A 25,710-nucleotide genomic window follows, 5' to 3' on the forward strand; every position below is an offset into this window, starting at 1 on the left:
CATTCACTTTACAGATGGATACGAGATCAAGGAGGACATAGGAATTGGCTCCTACTCAGTGTGCAAGAGATGTGTTCATAAAGCCACAGAAACGGAGTTCGCAGTGAAGGTAAGAAAGCCTTCTGGGAGGTGCCAGGAATGTGGTTGAGACTGCTCTGCCAGCCTGGGCAGCGGTGCGGTCAGTGGTTATTTTGTTGGCTTGTTGTTTGATAAGCCTTATATTATTTCTCACACCTTAATCTCACCAAGTAAAATTCCTGGATGGAAAAATCCTTTACAGTCTTGCATGGAAATCCTGTTAATCATTTCAGCCATGCTCCTTGCAAACTAGATAAGATTTTTAACGGATTCTACATTGAATCATCATAAATAAACAAAATAACATATAAAATTATTGGAAAGTTGAAATAGCATTTTACTCTTCTTTCTCAAGATATTTACTTCTGACTTTTTTATTGTAATTAGACAGATTTGTCAGTGAAAACCATGATGACCTTCAAAAACTCAGATTTCCTTTTGTCTCCTTGACATTCAACACCAACATGCTGCACAAAGGAGCAAAAGGCAATCTTCAGCAGAGGTTTAAAATATTAATTCAGTGGAATTTAGTTGGATATTAAAGACGAGTCGAGTCAGTGAACTTCAGACTTGGTCAAGCAACAGAGTCACCGCAGCCGCAGAGGCCGGGAAGCTGTTAGGATGTAGGTATGAGGGAACCTTTTCTGAGAGGGAAGAACTTCAGTAGAACTGCTTTGGAAGGTCATGCTCAGAGGACTAAGTCCCAATCTCTGTTAAATGCTGTTAAATAAACAGTATGCAGCTGTTACAGAGGGCAGAACAGACCAATGTATGTGGCAAGCAGTTGTGAGGTTACGGCTCAGAGGAAGAGTTCCAAACATTCAATGTTCTTTAAGAAAAAGGCGTAGCAATTAAAACACTCATATGATAGAAAAATATTTCATGTTTTTGTTCTTGTACCAAAAAGAGACAAGATTGGATTAAATGAGGAATTAGTGTCCTGGTTTCGGCAATTAGTATAATGAATTTAAAAAGACACGGACAGTTAAGTCAAATCCTTTTATTCTGTATGATCTCATGAGAACAGATTGCTTAAATGAGCATAAGACAAAAAGTAGCTCCTTGAAATCAGTACACAGAGAAAGGTATTTACCAAACTTGCAGTAAACAAGGGATTCTAGCCAATTGCCGCTCTACTTTTCTTATTTTAAAATTTTAGAAAAGGTATGTAAACTTAGCTTATAAATGAGATTGTGTGATTGCTATTAAATGAGATGATGAGAGCTTAAAGAAGTGATCCAAACTGTAGTCCATGAGATAAATAAGCCGCGGGTAGTTGATAGGATAATATTAAACCTTTTATTCAGTCTTATTTTCCATTACAAGGCTGATGATAATGCAGTATCCATGAAAGTCCATGAAAGTTTTGGTGTCTCCCCGTGGTGGCCACAAAAATCTGGAAACCACTAATAAGTGACAATCTGTTGATGTCACTGTTCAAATAACAGTTGATTTTTCTAGGCTACATCGTAATTAGGAGCATGGACCTACCAGCAGGTCCGTGGGCTTGCGCATGAACATGCTAGGATTTTAATTTCTAATGAATGGAAAAATTAGTTTTTTCCAGTGTCCAGGTCATTTGTCAACAGATGGCATTATGTTATAATAGGTATGGATTCTGTGTAATTAAATTACATCTGTGATGAACAAAATGTATGTTAAAGCAATAACTTTAATACTTTATTTATATCAAGTATTGCTGACAGTTTTGTCAGTGTAATACAGCCAGCGTGAAACCAAAATAGAAAGACCTCGGTCCTCCAAGATGTCTGAGTGCCTGAATCCAAGAGGGTCCAGCACCTACTCAGCAGCTGGGGGTTTGGAGTACCTCAGAGGATCCAGAGCAAACTCAACACGTGGAGACACTCAAAACTCCCGAAGAGTTTAATGCTTTGATTGCTAGCTTTATGCTTTTTCCCATTTTTATTAATATTTCCTCTTTTTATTCCTTTCTTCCTCCACTTCTTATGGCTCTTTCCTTGTCATGCCGATATGTCTTGATTTTGACTACCAGTTTAGGCAACATAAGCAGCATCTCAGTTTCTGACACAGTGTGAGTCAAATGTGTAGCAAAGATTTGGGGTTGGAGATGGTTGGTGGGTTTCTCTTTGTACTGAAATTCCAGCACATTGAGTGCTGCCTCTTTGATGATTATTCCTACCAATATATTCATTTTACTTTCAATTTTATTTTTATTTCATATTAAGATTATATCATTTTGTTATCAAAGTAGCTCACTTTCATAAAGATTGCACAGTGCCACCCATTTCAAGTAATTAGATAGCACAGGAGTTGCAACTGATATTATCATAATTATATATCAGTCCCTTTTGACATGCATCCTTTAACACTCTCTATAAAAATCACTGTAATTAGACTCTTTTGATTTCTTTCAGTAAGTATAATTTTCTCAGTGCTCCCTAATACATAACGTTCACAGGAAAAAAACATTGGCGGTGATAGTTTGTATGATAGGCAGCAGCCCCATTTGCCTGGCACCACCTCATTAAAAGCTCCCTCTTCAAGATGAACTGCCGACACACTTAGAGGGCATCATCCCATCTCCCCAGGGGAAGCTGGTGATAGTGAAGGAGTTAAGGAGATGATGTGGTGGCATCACCACGGGAAGACACACATCATGTCACTGGGTAAATAATCCCTCCATGGAGACTGCCATTCACCAGGCATTATTTACTGTTGCTGTGTAGTGCCATACTGAGACAGCAGAGTACCGAGCCTGAGTAACTTGAGTCAGAGCTATAGAGGGAAAATCCACTCAGAAAAACAAAACCTTTCGTAGCCCAGAAGCAGAATATATTTATTAAAATGCAAAACATTTCATCCCTTTTCCTTTCGCTGGCCATCTGCAACTAATTGGGGGCCATCTTATAGAGATAATTAGATGTCTAGCAGTGCAAAGAAGTTCTTTGCTGGTGTTGTAAAAGCACTTGAACGGATCTGGAATTTCACTCATTTCAGAGTTCAGTGAGACTAGGCACATCTCTCACTGAGGTGCTTTTGGAAGTCCCCCTAGACACCTCTCTGCACCTGTAGGCGTCTAACTGCCTTTGTAAATCCAATCACTGGAACTGCAGAAGAAGAGAATTTTCTTGCAACCTATTCCCTCTTCTTCCACGTCATCTGTAAAAATGAAATGCTAATAATAAACTCTAAATCTATTTTAGACATGCCCTCAGGCTCCTAAGTGAAATATTTAAGACTTCAGAATTATATCTCCACTTCTGAGAGCGTTTCAATACCATGCAACAGAAAACCTTGTAGAAAGCCAGATTTCCTGCAAATTGAGTCTACCCTGAAATTAGTAGCCACCTACCTTGGTCAGTGCAGCTAGATGTTGGTTTAGCAAGTCTTTGTATCGTATTCTACTGCATGTACATACTCTGAGGTACTTTTAAAATTTTACTTAGGCTTTCTTTCCATCTCATTCCTAAGTGAAAAAAAGTATAAAGTTATGAAACACAAGTAAGTATATTGTTCATTCTTCTGAATGCTTTATAAGACTCTGATAGAAAGAAGAAAGATGGGGAAAAAAGAGTGTTTCTCCTCTGACGGACCTCTAATGTGTTTCAGATTCTTCTGCTAGAATATTGATCATTCTGACTACAGCAGGCATAATGATTTTTAATAGCAAGGGAACTGGCATTGTCGATCAAAGTTACAAGATTCACATGGGTATAAATGTAAGTGAGGTCAGAAGCAAAGGAAAATCAGATCAAACTATTTTGGTCACATCAGTATCTAGACAAAATAAGTCAATTAAGTAAAAGAATGATGCTAGAGCAGATGAGAGGCATTTTTGTGGATGGAAGAAAGTCTGCAATGGAAGCCTGAACAGATTAAGAGCTCTCATGTGGAAAACAAAGGAAATGCTACAGTTCGGAGTTCGTGATGAATCAGGTTTTTCAAAACCTGCCAGAGATTTGATGCAATTAGTGTATTCCAAAAGTTTTTCTTTACTTAAAACCATTGCACTGGTTTCAAATTTGGATCCCTATTTGTAGTGAAGCTTTCAAGCTGGATTTTCAGATGTGCTTCTTACCGAGGCCAGATTAAGTAAGTTTGCAAAGGTCTCATTGCATCCCTCTTTTTCTAAAGATTTCTCTATTTCGATTGACTCCTTACCCCCAGGAGAGATTACTGGTGGATAACAACCGAGTAGAAACTGCTGCTGCTATGGCCTATTCTACCCCCAATACGGTAACTGCCCCAAACGTTGCAGAGGCAGGTGGCATTGGTACCAGCTTCAACAGCTTGATGCCAACTATGTTCTTCCCCAGGTCAAAAGAATATCTAACTGGTTAAGTCTTATGGATTTTTAGTCCTTCCATGCTGTTAGAGCTAGGGCGAACAACTGGGTAAAAGGATAGGGTATACATTTCTCCCTCCCTTGAAGAAGAAAAACATACAGTAGAGATAGTCCCAAATGACAAGTCCAATTTTGCAGATGCCAATATTACAGTGGAATTTGGATCTCGAAACACATGTGAATTTCATGACTTCTTTCTATCTCTGTAATGTACTAACCAACTATTTGGCTCCAAATGTTCCACAGCTGTGAGCAAAGCCAAATTTTGCAGGTTATGTCTGCCTCCGGGATACAGGTTAGTTTATGCTAGAGTCCTAGTAAATCCTACAGTTCATATATAATTCTGGTAGTTACGGAGCACTGAAAGTACATCTATCTCGGCATGTTTTGGTATGTGCAGACTGGGGAGAAGGTGCGTTTTAATTAGCTATAAAAATGCAATACCAGCAGAGAAGTGATGTCAACATGCTATCAATAAATAGAAGTCAGTAACTCGTGAGAGCTGGTTTTAGCAGGCCTGTGTAATCAGACTTGTTGTATACCTCTATTTATTTGCTAATAACAGTGAGTGACATAGTCACCAAAAGCTGTATGAATTCCAGAGTTGTTTCATAATTTCTTTAAACTTCATTTTCCTCTTCCATTAATGTTCACCGTCTTGGTTTGGCTGGTTTTAGGTGGTTGGTGTAAGTAGATACAATATCATGCTAATCTGAAGGCAGAAGGTTACATGGTGGTATTTAGTTGGCTCTACAACTTCTCCGCAACCCATATTATGGTTATGTCAGGAGTTTAGTGCTGAATGCAGAAAGCATGAATAACAAAAAAAGGTAGTCTTCTAAGATTGACTGCAGCATGGTGCACTCTTTTGCAATTCTTTTACAGAAAATAGGAATCCCGAACACGTGTAGCTTTATTTATTGAAACAGGAAAAGGAAAAAAAAGAAGAAAAAAAAGCAGTCCAAAGGTCATCAAATCTCCTTGACAGTTAAGGTGTCTGTAGATCTAGAGAGATTTGTTTAGATTTGTTTCTCCTTAACCACAGAAAGTCACTAAAGTGACTTTCCTCTAAAGTGAAACAGACTGTGAAATTTTCAGGGGAGGGTTTGTGTCTATTTTTGCCTGTCTGGGAGGTACCTAGTGACTGGTGGAACATGGATAAATATATCAGTATTTTAATAGGCAAGTCAATGGAAAGTTTGTTGGATAACCTCAGATTTCTTGGCCCTGAGCCTGCCAGCTTGTCAACACCGGCAGGTACTCGTCCACTGCTCATCTGACCTTTCCTCCCTCTGCCTGTGCCAGAATGTGGTACAGGGGTCGAGCCCCAGGGTATGTGCAGAGATCTCCAGGTCAGAGCCACTGGTAAATGCATCCCCTTTAAACTTAGCTTTCAAATTTAGCAGAAGTTACCTGCTGCTGGAGCAGAGCAGTAACAGGACTCTGCAAGGGAGGGAATGGGCTGAATGGGTATGGGTCAGATGCTGAGGTCCTGTCTCGGTTTCTCATTCGATCCCTAGTCATGCAAATTCCTCTTGACTTTGCTGGGTGGCTGTCACAGTGAGGTTTGTATGGATGAGAGTATGGCTCTATCACATCTCACACTCGGGGGGAAAAATGGCATCAGGAAGAATATAATCTGATGTAAAAAGACCTCATTAAAAAACCTGTTACGCAACTGAAGGGAAATGGGAGTGATGACTGTGCTTCCATAAGCCTCTAACTGTCCTTGCTCTTCCCCGAGATGGCTTATCAAATTATCTATGAAGATCATATCTCTTGCCTCTGCAAGATCATACTGATGATTCTGAAAGATACTTTCCAATATTTTATTGAGAAAATATCTATGACTGCAGTCTTCCCAAAAATTTTCATTCCTACTTGCTTTCATTCCCTGAATGATATGTAATGAAGCCGTTCAATATACTTAACTAATTCGTAGGATGGAAATAGGAAAATTTGAATACCGGCATCAGACAAGCGTTGCATAAATGTGTTGTTAGTGTAGTTAAAGTTTTATTAATAAAATTGAAAAACAAATCTATAGATTTCTGTCTTACTAACATGCTTGCATATAAGTAAGTGAGTTTTGCCTGTACTACCTGGGGAGGACTACTAAACCCTGTGGGACCATGTGCTATTTTGGTATCCACGGTTTAAGATAGAATATAAACAAATTAGAGAAAGTCTATAGCAGAAGATATGCAAGAATTACACGGCAAGCTCTATCAAGAGAGCTACAAAAATATATGATGTAAGACAGACAAGAGTCCAGTGGGATGCGATCAAAATCTATAAATATCTCTAAGGTGATATAAATGATGGATGACAACATTTGGCTGCTAAAGACAGCAAGACAAGACAGAATGTCTTGAAGCTAAAAAAGGGAGTTTCAGAAAAAAAAAGTCTGATGGTGAGAGCAGTTGGTAAAACAGACTCTTCAAGGAGATGACCGAGACATCCTCCCCCTCACACGCAAAGAAGTTGGATCTGTCATATTAGTGGAAATGTAGCCTTACAAAATGCAGGGTCAGAGGTATAAGACCCCTCCTTACCTTGATAAACTACAAGGAACACTTACCATGTTCTCCCATGAAATTTGGTTTATAAAGCTGGGATTCAGGAAATCCTGTTGTCCAGACGTTTCAGTAAAAGACATTTTTCACTGTCTGAAGGATACTTAAGCTGGTAGTGTGGCACCAGATTCAGTAGGCTATAGGGTGCCGTGTAGGAGATACAGGCTTCAGAGCAGATTTAGGCACAAATCTCTGTGCTGCTTTGGATTTGCATAGGGAGGGCTGTTTTCCAGAGCGCTCTGCAAAGGAACCAGCATGAAGAGCCCTAGAATACAACTGGGATCCATGGCGGATACAGTAAGAGTGATTACAAACAGCATGGACGGGTGTCCTCTAGATACGATGGAAAAAATATTCACAGTAAAATGGATGAAGTAGCAATGGAGTGGTGGAGAAAGTTGTCAATGAGGATCTTATGTCTGATCTGTGAGAGTAAACATTGGAACAGGCTTCCCAGAGAAGTGGTTGAGTCCCCATCCCTGGAAGTATTTAAAAGACGTGTAGATGAGGCGCTTAGGGACATGGTTTAGTGGGCATGGTGGTGTTGGGTTGACGGTTGGACTCGATGATCTTGGAGGTCTTTTCCAACCTTAATGATTCTATGATTCTATGATTTTTGAAGGCTTTCTTCATTTTCCTGTTTCAAACAACTTTATCAAAGGGCCTGACTTCCATGCTGGACCAGGGCCACTGTGTACAATTTCACTCACCACAGCAGGAGGCAATGTAGCATATTTTATATGCTTTCCTAATTTTTTAAGATTTGGGATTAGTCAAATACGTGCAAAATTCCAATGAGTCTCACTTTTCTGTTGTTTTGATTTGAGTGCGTTCAGATTTCTGCCAGATACTCTCCCCATAGAAATAAGTCAGTTCTCCAAGGAGGCACTGCTCGAATAGGCAGGACCCTGCAGCTACAGCTTCAGAAAGGATGGGCCAGTACAGAGTGCTGGGCTCTGCTTGAAGGACTTGGGAGAATAAGGCAGGGCAGAGAGCCAGGAATGTCTTGAGCACATCTACAAGCAGCAAGTTTATTTGTAGCAGCGAGAGCCATTGCTAGCTGGTGACTTTTTGAGTAAGCGGGATCAAGGCGTTGCTTAAGTCTTAACAAAATAAACAGAGGTGGCAGATAGAAATACAGACGTGCGTGCGGACCACCTCTTAAACTCAGCTTCAGAGCAAATCTTGGATGTGCAGTGGTTGTACAACCCCTCTGGCATAAGGATTCCTGCAGGTCCTTCCCATATGGTCACGAAGCTCACAGTGCCTCTCTCCTTTGCATGGCTGAGCCTCTGAAGAATGTGAGATAATGGTATTTCTCACTGCTAACTAGATCTTTTCTGAGACCTAGGATCAGGCAGAAGTTTTCCTACAGCTTAGTAGTACCGTGTTTCTCTTCTCTAATTTGACTGCCAAATAGCTAAGTATTTTGGACAGAATTTGGTCCTTTGTGGCTCTGTTTCTCTTTTGGGGCCATTTAAACCATGTTTCTTGTATTTGTCTTCCATATTGATGTAATAATTTTCCCCTTTTATAAGATCTGAATATGATATACCGGTTTCCATCCCTGAACCTTTTTGTAAAAGAAGGTGGGAGTAGCACTGCAGTCATGTTACGGACTGGAAATTCATCAGTCTGATCCAAGGATGTGTGCTAGGGCTGAGGAGAGCAGACTAAAACACAGTGTAGAGCCTTTCCCACCGAGCTATTCTGCCTCCAAAACTGCAGACATCTCTCTAAAATGAGCTTTTCTGTTTCACAGGTGCTATTGGAACAAATTTGTTAATGTTTCCACATTGCTTAGAAAATGTGTGCTACTGTACAAATGCTGATTAGTAAGTACTACAGTTCCAGTTGACAGCTTCGGAGTGCTAGGTTGGCAAACAGTGGCAGCGAGTGGGCATGCTCTGTGTGCAGAAAGTTTAATGTCTCACCCGCACAGCTTGATCTGATGGCCAGTGCTTATTTCAGAAAAGTATTGCTAATTAGGCCTGTTTCTCTTAATATTCATTTCACTGTTTTACTGAAAGATTTAAGCATGGATGGGAGGAATGAATTTCTGGAGCTAATCAAAACTAATAGCACAGCAAATAGTCCCTCAGAAACTATTAGGCTTGGAATAGTTCTCCTTGGAGACATCTTAAATGTAAAATTATACCATGTCCTTTTAAATAATGTTAGCCTTTCTGCAGTGATTTTCATCCAGCTTGAGTAATTTGACATCAAAAAAGGAACAAAATTAAAACAGATGCTTGGCATGAATAGGGCTTATTTTTAGAAGGAAATATTACTGAAATGGAAACCTGTACATTTTCCAGCAGCACAGAACTGCAGAACTCTATCTCTGTGACACTTTCATTGGAATTCATATTGTAGATGAAACTGTCAAGTTAAAACCTCTGCATGCTGTTGCACCTCCTTTCTTCAGAAGAGATGCAAATCCCACCTATAGTCAGTTCCACCAGTGGTGCCCTGAATTTTCAAATACATCATAGATATGGCGTAGACATAATGTGCAAAGGGACACCAAATTAATTCTCCCTTTGCTCATCCCTCCTCTCCCAGAAAAGAAAAGGATTTCTACAGGGAGTATCGCATCACACTGTATTGTGTTAATTTCTTCTTAAATGTGATTAACCCATGCTTACACTCCAAACAGGCTTTAGAAAAAACTTCTAAGTACGTAATAGAAAATAAAGCCACTTTAAAAAGTGTATAAAGCTCTCTTCCTCCTCCATGCTTTTTCCACAAAGCCATCATAAGTTTCCTGGTGCTGGTCAAAAGGAGCTTTACGTAGTCCTGCTGCCTAGACACACTGGCAGCCTCAGCTGTGGCTCTTTAAGGTATTGCAATGCCCAGGTGTCTGTCCTGGCCTTCTGCTGGACTTCCTGTTGCTCTAGCCAGAGCAGCAGATTAGGACTCTACCAAGTTAACCCTTGGTAGGGTTAACAATTCACACTCTTGTATCTCGGTTTCAGCTGCCAGGAAGGGTCACTTGGGGCAGTTGAAGATGGGGCAGACACTGGTCCCGTTTGGGACTGGGGGCAAAAAGAGCTACGCCTTATGCCCCTGCAGCACGACCTGCTAAAGCTCCTCAGTCAAAGCCCCACAACCTACTTTTTATCCATGCCTGTGCTGCAGGGTGTACTTTTAATGCTTCCCAATGCTTGTGGTTCTTGTTGTGGAATAAATCCACTAAAATAAAATGGAGAATTTTTGCTGCAGTCCATGGTAGTGGCACACACCGCAGTGTTAAGGGTTAAACCACAGTGCCAGTATTACGTACATTTAGCTTTCCCAAGAAGGGAGGTGGCTACCATTGCCCATTTCAATTGACATGATTAGACAGAGCTTTTGTGTCTTGTTTCACTTCAGGGGAAAAATCAAGTCATAGCCAAGCAAATGTTTTAATGCGGTCTTGTTTGTTCATTAAAGATGCACAAAGTCCTTTCTCCCCAGCACAGGAAGACCCAACAACAGACAGCAGTTTCCTCACTGCTAGCTGCAGCTTAGCCTGGCCAGAGCCCCATCCTTTCTCCTCGGGCCCGTATCACTGCTCTTCCCATCAATGCATCTCATGTTTTCTTTCTGTCTTCTTCCTCACTCTGTTGCTTCTCTCTCACCCTTTCTTTTAGGCTGTTCATTTTCCAGACAGCAAAGGCAGTTAAATTGTCACCTCCTACCTCTTGCCTTTTTCCAATCTCACAACCGTAGTGATGGAGAACTTCATGTGAGAAACACAGCCATCCTCCTCACGCAAGGTCACCCAGGTTAATTTCAGCTGTTTGAAAAGGCAATTTGTATTAACAGGGCTAATTCCACCCAAAGTGGATTAGGGAGTGCTTACACATACCATTTTTTTGGCAGGGCTGTGAAGGCTGTAAGTCCCAGCCGGTGGGTAGTATCGAACAGCTGAGGACTGTAACATCTGCTAATGGCATAACTAGATCCGGAAGAAGAAATTTATCTGCACAGTTGGAGGCATGCAAATACCTTCACAAAAGTGCAACAAGCAAATATAAATATATACTGCCTATGTAATTGCTGTACCAATTTCAGCAAGGTTCTACCCACCCAGAACTGTATTGACACTCTCTTTTATACTCATCAGTCCGTTCTGGCAAGGCTGAAGACATTGAAAACCCATTAGTAAGGGAGAATCGGGTAATTTTTTTCCATGCAAAAGACTTGTAGAAGGACTTGTAAAAACTGGCCAGACACGTTAATTAGGATTTTGAAAATGTTCTCTCCTGATCCTTTCTGCCTTGATAGAGAAAGAGTTCCGTATTGTCCTCTGATGGTGCTCGACTCGTTTTAAAATATCGTGAGGTTCTTACCCTAAATTCCGCTGAAGAAAATGCACCTTTTCTTTCAGCTAGTCAGTGAAATACACAAAGGATGTGATAGTCAAAGAATAAACAAGTCCCCTGTTAGAACAAAGGACACTATTGCATGTGCTGAGCCCATTTTACTCTGGAATTGTTTCATCCACTGTTTAATACAGATGAGTTTCTAAGCAATCCCCGGGTGCCAAATACACAGAGAAAAGTCTATTTGTTGTATGGCTCAGTTTCTTATTTTTCTGAAGGACAATAGAAAACCCCTGTGCTTCATAGGTCTTCTCTGCCGAAGTACAATAGAGCTCTTGTTACATTTTCAGTTAAGTTATTTATACATTATGATGGCTTTCTGAGGCAGTGTTCTTCACTGCACATCTACAGAGAGAAATAGAAAAGTAGCATCATTACGTATTAATCAAAACCTCAGGACTAGTAGCAGAGAAAATCTTCCCTTAGTTCTGTAACAGAGGGTGTTTATGTGTACATGTTAGTGGAGTTCAAATCAGAATGAATTTCCTAAAGAAAAGACATCATTCCTTGCACAGGAAGAGCTGCAGGAGGTTCATGGGCTGTCACAGAGAGGAATAGAGCATAGTCTGTCTTCATGTAAAACACAATGTCTCAGAGGAAACAGGGTGACCAGGGTGGCAAATGCTCTTTGTTACCACAAGAAATATTTAGAAGTTACATAGTTTTGCTCAGCTTTTAATTGGGGTTTAAGAGTGTCACTGCCTATCTAAAATTCAGACAGACATATTTAGCTTGCCAGCATCCAACAGTAGAGCTTGAAAGCTACTAGATAGCAAAAAAATTAACTGATTAATAACAATATTAATTCTGAACAAGAGCAGATGCTGTGTCACATGCTGTGGCCATGTGTGGTCTCATGTAGGAAATCTGATGAGAGTACAGCAGTTCCTGTATCCATACCTGTAACATTAAATGCTTTTTTCTTTCTAGCATTGCAGCTTCCAGTACATAGGTAGGAAACAATCCAGAGCATTTGGTCCTCATTAGAGCAGGGTAGCCAACAATGGGCTATCCTTGTGGGGTCTCTCTGGGCAGCCTGAAAGCATAGCTCTGAGAGATGTTGTATTGAAATTCGTTTGAGGACCATACCTAACTGCTACATTGGTTGGGTGTGAAGTGCCACATATGCTGTTGTCTGGTCTACGCAATCTGCACTGGTTGAATTCAGTGGACAAAGCTAAAACCTCTCCATATGCAGAGGTGGACTGACAATAGAGCTGATCTTTAAAAATTAGAGATAATTAAACTCCAAAGCAGGAGCAGGAGGAAGAAACAGTAACACAGAAATGGAAAGCCGAGTGTCTGGTATGGGTGTCTGCTCCGGTAGTGGTTCACCACTGATCAAAGCCCACTGGAAAGAACATCCGTGTCCCCACCCTGGGAGAGCCCAGGTGCGCACTAGAGCTCAGCACAGTGGGAGCACGGCCCTGAGGAGCCAGCAGATGCTCGCCACGTGCCCCCTGGAAAGGACTAGGAAGAAGAGCGCCTTGGTTTGTTTCCAGGAGGCAGAGTACAACCACGGTTAGGCTTTGTAATGCCTCCCTCACCTTCTCTGGCAATCGCTAAGTCTGACTTAGTGAACACTTTTCAAATTACTGTCGAGGCTGCTTCATATATCTTGGCATTGACCCACTCCAGGAAGGGGGATGTGTGTGTAGATAAGCATGTAGGTTTGTGGCTGAGGTGTTCACGGTGATTTTTGACCCTGTGCCCAGCAGCCCGGGTGTTGCTGTCTGGAGAAGAAAGTGGTTACTGCACAAGTATGGCAGAAGCCACGTGCTTTTGCCGGGGGGCCAAGCAGCCCTGCGGCCGGCTGGCAAGCATCGGGAGAGCACACAGAGGGGGCCGTGCCGGGGCTGCCTCCATCCTGCCTCTCTCCTGCTGCATTTGCACAAGGGGCCTGGAGCATGCTTTTCCTCCATGTTATATACAGCAACACCCGTAGTGAAAATCAGAAAGTACAACTGCACAAAAAGCACTTGTTTTACACCTGTCTAGTGTAAAACCACTGCCTTTTCACCCACATAATTTAATTCATTTAATCTGATACTTTTTGCGAATCTCAGAACTACTTACAAATATCACCAGAAGCCCACGACACATCTCCCTTAGCCCCTGTGTTCGATAAGGAGCACTGGGCCTGCATTTTACCGCAGCTCATTTTGGCACTAAGTTGGGGCAAGATTTGCAGGGATGCAGCACCTCATGTTGAGGGCGCTCACAAGGCATGAGTGGGACAACCAGGGCATCAGGCCCAGCCAGCACGGGTTCATGGAAGGCAGGTCCTGCTTGACCAACCTGATCTCCTTCTATGACCAGGTGACCCGCCTAGTGGACGAGGGAAAGGCTGTGGATGTGGTCTGCCTGGACTTCAGTAAGGCCTTTGACACCGTCTCCCACAGCATTCTCCTGGAGAAGCTGGCGGCTCACGGCTTAGACAGGTGGACTCTGCGCTGGGTCAAAAACTGGCTGGACGGCCGGGCCCAGAGAGTTGTGGTGAATGGAGTTCAATCCAGTTGGCGGCCGGTCACGAGCAGTGTTCCCCAGGGCTCAGCATTGGGGCCAGTTCTGTTCAATATCTTTATCAATGATCTGGACGAAGGGATCAAGTGCACCCTCAGTAAGTTTGCAGACGACACCAAGTTGGGCGGCAGTGTTGATCTGCTCGAGGGTAGGAAGGCTCTGCAGAGGGACCCGGACAGGCTGGATCCATGGGCCCAGGCCAACTGTATGAGGTTCAACAAGGCCAAGTGCCGGGTCCTGCACTTCGGCCACAACAACCCCATGCAGCGCTACAGGCTTGGGGAAGAGTGGCTGGAAAGCTGCCTGGCGGAAAAGGACCTGGGGGTGTTGGTCGACAGCCGGCTGAACATGAGCCGGCAGTGTGCCCAGGCAGCCAAGAAGGCCAATGGCATCCTGGCCTGTATCAGAAATAGTGTGGCCAGCAGGAGCAGGGAAGTGATCGTGCCCCTGTACTCGGCACTGGTGAGGACGCACCTCAAATACTGTGTTCAGTTTTGGGCCCCTCACTACAAGAAGGATGTTGAGGTGCTGGAGCGTGTCCAGAGAAGGGCAACGAGGCTGGTGAGGGGTCTGGAGAACAAGTCTTCTGAGGAGCGGCTGAGGGAACTGGGGTTGTTTAGCCTGGAGAAGAGGAGGCTGAGGGGAGACCTCATCACTCTCTACAACTACCTGAAAGGAGGCTGTAGCGAGGTGGGTGTTGGTCTCTTCTCCCAAGTAACTAGTGACAGGACAAGAGGAAATGGGCTCAAGTTGCGCCAGGGGAGGTTTAGATTGGACGTGAGGAAAAATGTCTTTACTGAAAGAGTGGTTAAACATTGGAACAGGCTGCCCAGGGCAGTGGTTGAGTCACCATCCCTGGAAGTATTTAAAAGACGGATAGATGAGGCGCTTAGGGACATGGTTTAGTGGGCATGGTGGTGTTGGGTTGACGGTTGGACTCGATGATCTTGGAGGTCTCTTCCAACCTTAATGATTCTATGATTCTGTAATTCTATGATTCTATGTTGTGACGCAGACACCTCTGGGTGCAAAAGGAGGCAGCAACCACTGGCTGAACCACAGTGACATGGCAGGTTCCCTCTTTGGAAAGTCTGGCACGGGTTTAACGACACACCGAAACACTTTCTGAAGAGGAAGACCAGGAGAATCAGTTATCACAGTGGAGCTATGGGGCATATTTAAGAAGCTGCTGTGGCCATTGCAGCATGTGAATAAAGAAACTGTGCATACTGCAAGCCAGTCTGAACTGAAGAGAGATTTCTGCTGAAGTTGCAGCAGCCACCTCCTTTGCTGTTTTATCAGCCGTGGGCCAAGTGTAAGTCACAGGCACACTGAAGAGAAGCACTGTCAGGGTGACAGTCTCTCACTGTGGAGGAAAAAAATTGTTCTGGTCTGTCCAACCAGACTGCCCAGGGACTGAGAGGAATTTGGCAGGTCCCTTCACAGCTCTGACAATGATTTGTTGTGTGGTTTGGAGCAGCTTGTCCATTTAATCACTGTATCGCAGCTTGTGCACACATTAAAGCAAAAAGTATGCATATTTAGCGGGACTGTCTCGCGATTGATATTTATACAGCATATTGCGAATTAGAACCATTACATATCATCTACTGCTGTTGCTACTAAATCAGTAGCAGACTGCTTCAGGTGATGTTCTTTTGAGTTTTGTGCCAATAGCTGAGACTACTTTTGGTTTGGATTTTTTTTAGGCCATATATGTACATTTATAGTCCTGCATTATTAATAGTTGCTTAAAATTTTCCACAGCTCTGGATACTTCCTTTCACAGGAAAATACAACAGAAAAGGAATCTGGAATATATTGCTTGCTACAGTACCATAGTGATAGAAGTACTTCACACAGTGGTAGTAAGACTTGCTGCAGTAAGTTCTGCTGGTTTGTACAAGGCAGGCAGATCCTAACAGGCGCACATGTGTGTAACTCTATTAACTTGACAAGAGCGATATTAGTTTAGCCAAGGAAGTGGCCCTGAGAATCTTTTTATATGTTAGAGGTATTGGTTGAGTGGGATGCATTCAGTCACTGTATTATGTATTTATATTTGTATTTATGAGTCAGTCATTCAGGGTTTTATTGGCTTTTTGAGAATGTCTCAACTAAACGGGGAGAACAACATTATTCTAAGGAGAAATTGCTAGTAGAATTTTTTCCACTCACCTGTTTTTGAGGTTTTTCCTTCATTTATTCAAATGTGAACAACAGCCATCTACCTGCATCAGCTCCCTGTTACACTTTCACTTGTCACACTGCTATTAATTCAGAATCAAATCACTGATATGGTTTCAAATGCGTACCTCAACCATGGACAACTACTGACCATCATTATCCCTGCAAATGCACGCCAGTCACGATGACTATGAAACCTCTGATATATATTCAAGTATGCACCATTATAACTGATGCATAAAATTCTAGACATGTACTTAAATGTCTATCACCATAGTTAAGCCATAAAAAATGCTTGCAAAAGCAGTCAGGCATTTATCCTCATTAACAAAAGAGATTTTTAAAAAGTTGTTTCCCTGAAAACACCATTGTTTTAAATCTGTGCTCTGTGCCTAGTTCTTAGAGGGAACTAACCACATTTAAGGTTGGAAGCCTCAAAATCGAAGCCAATAATGGAGTTACGATTTTCTGAAAATGCCACCCATTCCTCTTCAGTAAACCTGTTATTCAAAAGTACTGCTGCTGTTTTCTAGCCGTAAGAAATTGTGCCAAAATACTGTACCCTCAGTACAGTTTCTGATAGAAAGAGTCTTTCACCATTCCCTGTGCAGTTGCATTTGAGATTCCAAAATACAGAGATCTCCCTTGGATTATTTTATAGCTATTTTTTGTTTCATATTATCATTTAAATCTGCGAAGTGAGAAACATTAATCAGTGCTCTCAACTGGGCAAATGACCGAAGCTCTTGGATTGACATCCCGAATGTAGGTAATAGGAGCATTGGTGAGAAGTCAGTGCCATCCTAACAGCAGGCTTTCCATGCAGTGATGCTCTCTAAGCAGCAGGTGTCATGTTGTTCTGAGACCTGCCGCTATAAAACTAAAAAGTTTTCATGTCTCACTATATTCTCTGATAGGTAAAAGGTGCTGAATACAGAAAAGTGATATATAGAGCAGATTTCTTTCTAGCTTAGGAATAGACAGAGCTTGGTTACATGGCCAAATGCAATCTCTGGCCACTCTCTTGTTCATTACAACACCATGGCCCAAAGAGCCAAGTGATTACCAATAGCTTCAGCTCAAATCTCCTCTGACAGTAAATGTGTACACATTTTCATTTCTGACAAATCCACCTGATAAGTAACTTCTTTAATTTATCAGCAGATATACAAGCATATGCCAATATTATGAATGTATCCATTTTTTACATCAAAGATGTCATTTTAAAACTCTTATTATTTTAAAACTCTCCAGGTTGTTTGATTTCTAAATGGCGCTTCTTGTAACTGCCATTATTTACGGGCAAACAAAACTATAGGCATCAAAACGATGGCCTGCACCTTCAGAATCTAAACTAATTATTGCTCCATCTGGCTTTGGCACATAGTCAGCATGGCTCTCATTTGCACAGGATTTGAGCTGTCCTCTCCTAGAATAATGATTAATAAGAATTTTAAATATTAATTTGTTTAAACTGTAGAAATTTCTTGGTTTGTGCTTAGTGCTGCTAGTCGGTATCTTACTACACTGTGCTTCATTTATTCCAGATAATTGATAAGAGCAAGAGAGACCCCTCTGAAGAAATTGAAATCCTCTTGCGATATGGACAGCATCCAAACATCATTACACTTAAAGATGTGAGTAGTCTTTGAGCACTTCAGCATTAAATGATTTTCACCTTATGGTCAGGCTCACCTACTAGTCCATGTCTGGAAAATTCTTCAGCTGAAGGTCCAAGCTAAAACCAGACCCATTGAAATCAAGGAAAGAAACGTGACTTAACAAATTACTGAATAGCAGTTGGAAAGACTGGTCAGGTTATACATTCTCCAATTACTGTCTAACCAACTGTAAATAAAACCAAAGGGACACAGTGCTGGAGAACAACAAAATGTGTTTGGTTTTGCAGCACTTTTCAGAAGTGAGGTCTCCGTAGTTGGGTGTTTCGGAGCAAGCTGCTGAGCACACGCAGCGGTGCTGCTGGGCAGGGGATGCTCGTTCATGAGCAGCAGCCGTTCCCATGCGGCATGTGGTATCTGCTTTGTTGGGAAGAGGAGAGCTCACAGAGTCACTAGGGTTTCCCCCGATAGTGTTTTAATGCCAGGGAGTATTTACCTTCTACTCAAGCAGCCTGAGAAGACATGAAGGTATCTTTCTTCAGCATTTCATATGAAGAATAGCCTTTGCTATGCTTACATGCAGTAATGACCTTTAGTCAGAGATGTTTTACTTACACTGCCTGCAGTCTCACCTAGGATTGTCCACACTGTGTCACAGATTCAGAGTTTACAGAACAAAATCCTGCTGGTGTCAGTGGCCAGTATGTTATGGTTCAGACCTTAGGGAAGTATATAAGAAATTTCTAATCGCATGCCATCAGGAAAGTCTTACCTAATTCCCAAGTGTTAAAGAATATCTTAAAATCTGTGCAAAAAAGGTTTTATATTCCTTTCCAAAAACATTTAGCATTGATGACTATAACACCGCCTGTTATTGCAGTCCAGATAAAGGATTATGACATGAAAATGGCTGTCTTCCAATTCAGACAAAAAATGTCTTTTACCCCTTGCAATTGACGTTGAAGGTAAATACATCTTGCGGCTGATGTCAACAATGTATTCACCAGAATTGCAAATATAAACTATCTAATATCACTGGAAGCAGGTCTTGGCCAACAGTATAATACAGTTCATTTAGCTGATCGTGAGTCAAAGGGAAATATTGATATTTGAAATGGCAAATGTTACCCTGTAGAAGTGGAAAGAGAGAACACTACTGAGAAGGAGGCTTGGGTGAGAGCCAGCAGACATTTCAGGCTGTGTGAAGTGGTGCTGCTTTTAGCAGCTTGGTCTACTCTGCTGACACGCTAGCAGATCAGGAAAGCTACGTTTCTGTGTGGACAAATCAGCAAGTTGCTGCAGACGCGAGAAAAAAGTGATGACTAAGTCATTTTATAAAGTTGCCTTTTCTGTTGCTAAGCATAATAAGCACATTTCCCACACATTAGCTGACATTTTCTTCTTGCAACATCTCACAGAAGCAAGCCAACACTGTGATTAAAGGACCAACCGTTACCAAGTTAATGGGTCCAAAACATATATTTATTCTATTACTCTTCCAGGTCTATGATGATGGGAAATATGTGTACCTGGTGATGGAGCTGATGCGCGGAGGCGAGCTCCTGGACCGCATTCTTCGGCAGAAGTGTTTCTCAGAGCGGGAAGCCAGTGCTGTGCTGTGCACCATCACCAGGACTGTGGACTACCTGCACTCTCAGGGCGTAAGCATTGCTTTTTTGGCTATCCGCATCAACCTTCTTAAAATCCAACTTTTAGAAAAAGCAAATAGCTGTGATTTTGCTTCTCTGAAATGTAAATACGTTTTTTCCCCCCCAAAAAAAATCTTTCTCCATATTTATAATTACATTTGGTTTGTGAAATAGGGTCATAGGCTTTTTAGCCATTTCCCAACTGAACTGCAGTATGTTGAAATGATATTTTCATTCCCAAACTACACTGATTTTCAAGTTCACGTACCTTGTTGAGATATTACTTGTTTACTTTTTATCACAGTTATTATTACAGTACCTGATCTTTTAACAGAATTTCAAATAGAGTAGCTGAAGCAGCAGATAGGTAGAAAATCAAATGCTCAGCTTTCCAAATGAAGTGGCAGTTTGAGCAGCTGATGGGAAAGGCTTCTGACATGCTGTTAAAGAGCTGGCTTTTAAAATCTAAGCTCTCTATATACAGCAGTTTGAAAATCCTTTTCTACTTTTCAGAGACAAGCAGTTTGGATGACTAGTCAAATATTTGCTGCTTTTTCTGTTTCATGGATAAAACAAGTGCATTTTGTGCTTGGGCTTTTATGTTTTCATGATAGTTTTTCAGTCTTGCTATAACAAATAAAGGCTGTTTTCCCACCACTGAAATGCAGCATGTCTGGTAAAACACGCAGCCACTTGAAGTTGCGTGCCTACAGAAAGGATTTTTGTGAATACATTTTGAAATGAGGAAAAAAAATAATACCTCCCTTCAGGTGTGAGCCACTCACATGGACAGAGGCAAGAAGACCCTTACACCCTTTGCTCCTATGACAGGATTTCTTCTTCGCCTTTCAGCTGAATATTTAGGGCCATCAGGTTACAGGAGACTCTGACACCGAGGTGTTTGTACAGCAACCCCCTCTGACCGCCCTCAGGAAACGTGTCCCCCCCTTAGAGCAGCAGCCGCTATCTCAATATACCAACAGAGGCTGTCGAGCATGTTCTTTCTGATTTTAACAGACCTTTTTTTTTCCTTCATTTGCCCAAGGCTTTTAAGCAACTTTTCTCCAAAACTTAAATATTTTTGGCATGAGCTCTTGACCTACCTCAACCGGCAGACCAGAAATGGCAGCCAAGCCTGGACGCTCCCTGACCTCCTCTCCTCACTTGTTACTCACTGCTTTCTTGTTAAGGTGGTGCACCGAGATCTCAAGCCAAGTAATATCCTCTACATGGATGAGTCAGGAAACCCAGACTCCATCAGGATCTGTGACTTTGGGTTTGCCAAGCAACTGAGAGCGGAGAACGGGCTGCTCATGACTCCCTGCTACACGGCCAACTTTGTCGCCCCTGAGGTAGGATCGCATTTCAAAGCCGTGAGTAATGAGGGTGTCCTAGGAAGCAGTCCTTCCTCCCTCTCTCCCTTTTCCTCACTGCCTTTACAAGAGGAGCAAGGCAGAAACCAGGCTACCGGCATTTGCACAGTCTCTATTACCATAACTTTCCTATTCCCGGTCTTGTCAGGGCAGTTGTTTTTCTCCTGACAGAAGCCGGTGTCTGTCTTGGACTGACGTATACAATGCTTTGGCTCATTACTAGGATAAATATCTTTTTTTCTCTAGCTGCTTCTGCTCAGACTGCTTCCTCTCTAGTGCACTGCGTCAGAACGGGATAAGGCTTAAGAGGGAAATCTTGATGTCAGGAATAAGACTCAAAAGAAAAATCCATGCATGAAATCCTTACCACGCTGAAGTTCAGTGGGAGCTTTATTGTTGACTTCATTGAACTAAAGAAACATCTCTCCTCTTGGGCTTTCCCAGTACCAATCCCCCCTGTTATAGGGGATGCAGGAAAGGGCTGCTTTCCTGTTTTTACAGACGGGGGAATGGAGGAAGACCAAACAGCTTGCCCCAAGCGCGGGGAGAGGTGGCTCTGCATCGCTGGCGAGTGCTGTTCCTCTCATGCAGCCCTATGGGACTGCATTTGGGTCCCAGAGCTGTTTGAATGGTTTGGGCTGTTTGCTGTATTTGACCCTTGAGGCGTTCACAGCTGCTTCCTTCTAATGAAGGAGCAAGAGGTTAATTTCCTGGATAATTGTCCATTTCTTGGAGCGACGCTTATCAGAAATTTTAGTATTTGCAATGCACAACTTCAAATGTGTGTCTTCCTCTGCTTGTTATGGTCCTTACAAGAAAAATACAAAACTATTGCCTTTCAATACTTCATCTGTCCTCTACTGTCAAATACCACTGTCTTTCAGTTGTATCATTCAGCAATCTTTTCTTCCCCATAACTCTCCTCCATGCAATGTTCATCTGCGTGGTATGTAACTAGGAAGAGAAAAATGGAATGATCTTTCCGTACAAAGTCCTTTCGTGAGACCAAAAGTTACAGGAACCACAGCCTTCCAGCACCAGAAGGAGAATTTGTTAAATTGAGACCATTGCCAGGGCAGTATAAATTCAAAGCAGATTTTTTTCAACAAAAATTCTTCCATTGCCAAGACAGATTGGTGGTTGGGTTTTCATTTTAGAAACTGGAATGAGCTGTTTAAAATTTATCAAAATAAATTAAAAAAGTTCTGTGGCACCACAGCAGTTCAATTTCTAAACCAAAAAATAATCACGTTTGCAAGATTTAAAGCACTCAGATTTTGCCCAAGATACAATACGCTTAAAATAGATGTAGCTATTTTTCATGATGGGCTATTTTGCATAGTGTCTGTAATCACAAACGTTGCCAGCCCAATGCAGTTTCAGATCAGACTCTTCTGATTTGAACTGAAAGCAGAAATCCCAGACATTTGTGATGAGTAAGACAGGTCCTGCTAATGCAGGAAACGTTGGAGATTAATTGAAACATTACCAGAACTGGCAGAGAGCTTACATAAAGCCTTAAGTGCTTTTACGTTTTACCTGTGATATAATGCTGCCCTCCAGCCTAGACTTGATTTTCATGTTCCCCATCTGAGCCCCCGCTGCGACGTCTGCCATATGCCCATGAAACTAAACAAGGCGGCAGAAAGTCAGCTGAGCTGATGACACAAGAGGACAGTGGCAAAGGAAGGAGGACATGTTTGCCCACTTGGATCTCCCTTCGTTTTGGGAACATTTAATTTGGGGTTTAGAGGAGAACATGAGCAAAGATGAAGGCTATCCGAGAGAAAGACGCACGCTGCCACCTAGTGCGAGTCACGCTGTGTGCAGGGAGCGAAGAGCGAGCCTGGGCTGGGGGGAAAACGCAGCCTGCTGTTTCCCTGCTGATGCAGTAGGGTCCTTTTGGATAAAGTAAACATATTTTATTCTGCAGTTTTCCTCCAAAGTCCGTGAAGAACTACTGTTTTGGCATTTGAAATTATGAGATTGTTTATTAGCTTTCATACCCGAGCACTTCCCTGCTTGTGTCACAACTGAGAAAAGCCTATATTCCTAACATTGTTAATCCAATAAATCAAAGCCTATAGAAATAAAGGGGCGTTGGATAAATATCTGAGCCATTATCAGAATTGGATGAACTCAGGGGAAGTCTGTTCCTTATCACCACAGTGCCCTGCCACGTGTGGCGCCAAGAACCAGCTCATGCCTGTATTTCAGATCCCACCAAATTCTCGAGGTGACCTAAACCCCTTTGTGGGTGGTAAATTGTTCAGCATCCATTAGAGCAGGACACCACCGCATCTTCTGCAAAGCTCTTTACCTGACCAATGCCTGTTTGATAAAATCTGCCCCCTAGATCAAACACTAATCTTTTTGGCCACGGTTTCCCACACTGGCTCCTGCCAGCTCAGTGTTCTCACTTTAACCACAGTTGCACAGACCTGCTGAAGACATTTTCAAATAGCAGCGACACTAACTGATAGCTCTCACTAGATCCTGTTGTTATCTGTGGGGTGAAGTTGTTGTCAATAAAAAGTATTTGCCAGCAAAGCTTTCCCTAGACACTGGCACAGAGTGAATGTCCCTGTTACCTAGCAGTGTTTTTGCAAACTGAATGATAGCACACAGCGACACCTGCCCATCACTTTGGGGTTGTGTAACCACTTGCTTAATACGCTGCTCCACTAAATACCACCACTGCCCCATTTTTCTGTCATTTGCCTTGGACTTGATTGTGCTTGGTTATTGGAGGAAGACAGTGATGGCAATGAAAATGTAACTGTTCAAGAAGCAATGAGAATGGCCACACCAAAAGATAAATGTTGGATATTCAGTCTCACCGGTGAAGCAAGAAGCAACTGAGTTTGTCAAATAGCAAAGAAGTTTTTCCCATAAAAACTAACATTAACAGAGGGGGAGTGAATGCAGGAACTAAAGAAACAAACAAAAAAACCTGCCAGAGAGCATATACGTGATGTGCAGGAGAGAGAGGCAGAAGCAGGATTTTACCAGCTTTGTTAACAGGAGGAAATGCAGCTTTTTCTTCTTTTTTTTTTTTCCAGGTAGCAAATGTTCGCTCAGCACCATACCTGGCAGATGGTTACTTTACCACCCATCATTTGTAAAATCTGTCGAGGCAACATTTTCTGCAACTGTTTTTTCCTAGCAGTGCTTGGTCTTTTCTGTGACAGACTTCAGAGAGCTGAAGTCATTCCTGGGTAATAAGGCTGCAGGTCACAGAAAGACTTGCTGAATTTGTACATTCCTTTTTCATGTGCTTTGCAAAAAATTAATGTATCTACTGATGCATCAGAAGGGGACAAAACTCTCCTTGTGTGTCAGAACTGAATAAACAGAAGGGTAGTTTGCTTTTATGAGCAAGTGAAAGATCTGGAGGTGGTCCCTGAGCTTTTCTGAGCCAAACAGAAACAAAGTTCTTCCCCTAATCTCAGCAATGCTGCTTCAGTTGGTGACTTCACTTTCACTTGGACCCGCGCTGTCTCAAATAGGCATTTCTTCTAGTATGCACTAGCATAAATGAAATCTAGATTTTACCCTTACTGCTATAACTCGCCATCCTGTACCAATATTGAACCTACTGGTCAGATCTCTGCTGAGTACCATGGGTCTTGTTTTCCCCATAGGAAAAAGGGATCAAGTTTTAGCCTGTTATCTGTTAAGTCCAGTCTAAATGTGGCCACTTTTCTTAATACAGAATTAAGATAAGAATAAGCCTTTTAGCTTGCTTTGCAGTTGTCATGCATCTTTACTAGTCCGACATTAGATATGCATTAGCGTGCAACCGTTTGTTGTATCAAATCCAAACTGAGTTCAGACATGCTTATCACTGTCACTCTGCCCTACACTTATTGCAGCCACAGTGTTCTGGTGACCTTTATGTTAGGAGGATACGTTTCAAAGTATTAACAAGCTTTTTTTAAGAAACATTTTAAAACACTGAAATGTTGTTCTGCTTTGCTGTGTGTTAGATGGTCAGAGAGGCTCCCAGAGCCTCCAACAAACTGCACTCATCTCTGTCACTGTGGAGGTGACAGAGGTGCTGGGCTTGAACGCTAACCAGCTCATTCTAGCCTGGGCTTCACCTTGCTCCATACCACTACTGAACATTTTGATCCTGAGGCAGCCACCTGTTCAAGCCAGATATGCAGTTAAGCCCTGGAAATTTCAGCAGATACGACCCCTAATCGGTGCTTTTTGCAGATCAGAAGCTAAAAATTCAGGAACGCAGATTAACCTATTTTCGTCTCTCTCTTTCCTTCACACAGGTCCTTAAACGCCAAGGTTACGATGCAGCCTGTGACATCTGGAGCTTGGGGATCCTACTGTATACCATGTTGGCAGGGTGAGTGAAGAGGTTTTCCTAGAGCAGCAGTCTCCAGTGGGCTCAGCACTTCAGCACTGACTAAGCCAGAAAGGAGTCACAGATAGAGACAGCAAACTGTCTGGCCCCCTTTGAGAAATGTGCTCAGTTGTATGAGGCAAGAAAATAGATGCCAAGACCTAGAATTAGAATAAGTTTTTCCAGAACGCATAAACATCTTTGACACTTTACAAGTTGTTTAGTTTTTTAACAGCCTGTGCCCGTAAGTGTTCACTGAGACCTAGACTCCTAAAAGGCTCACTCACCACTTAAGCAGCGTGAAAGTTTTACACTAGGAGAGGGGTGTAGGACTATGAAGAGCCATGTCATGTTCACCTTATCCATAAGAGGATGTTCATTCATTTCTGTTACTACATGTATTCTCTTCAGCTTCGTTCTTCATCTACTGTTGTTGTTATCGAGGTACCTGAGCACCTCTAAAGGCTAAAAAAAAAACCCCAAACATAGTTTTCAGATGCTATTTGAAAAATATGCTGCAGAAAGGACAGAAAGTAAATGAACAGACCAGCAAGAACAGCAACAGGCAGCAGGAACTTTTGGGGGCTATTTGGCAAAAAACCCCTACCAGTGTGTTGGCTAAAATTAAATATTGACACAAGAAGACCC

General features: G+C 42.3%; 1 protein-coding gene across 1 annotated transcript in view; it reads left to right on the plus strand.

Annotated features, from left to right (window-relative positions):
- Positions 1 to 25,710, plus strand: part of RPS6KA2 (ribosomal protein S6 kinase, 90kDa, polypeptide 2) — a 174,675-nt gene that overhangs the window by 144,653 nt on the left and 4,312 nt on the right. Inside the window, exons 15-19 of the mRNA XM_009329210.1 lie at positions 1 to 109; positions 17,609 to 17,698; positions 19,183 to 19,341; positions 20,520 to 20,681; positions 24,989 to 25,065. Of these exons, the coding sequence (XP_009327485.1) occupies positions 1 to 109; positions 17,609 to 17,698; positions 19,183 to 19,341; positions 20,520 to 20,681; positions 24,989 to 25,065 (597 nt within the window). The remainder of the gene's footprint in view (positions 110 to 17,608; positions 17,699 to 19,182; positions 19,342 to 20,519; positions 20,682 to 24,988; positions 25,066 to 25,710) is intronic.

Source organism: Pygoscelis adeliae, unplaced genomic scaffold, assembly GCF_000699105.1.
Source record: "Pygoscelis adeliae isolate BGI_AS28 unplaced genomic scaffold, ASM69910v1 Scaffold77, whole genome shotgun sequence".
NCBI classification, from domain to species: Eukaryota; Metazoa; Chordata; class Aves; order Sphenisciformes; family Spheniscidae; genus Pygoscelis; species Pygoscelis adeliae.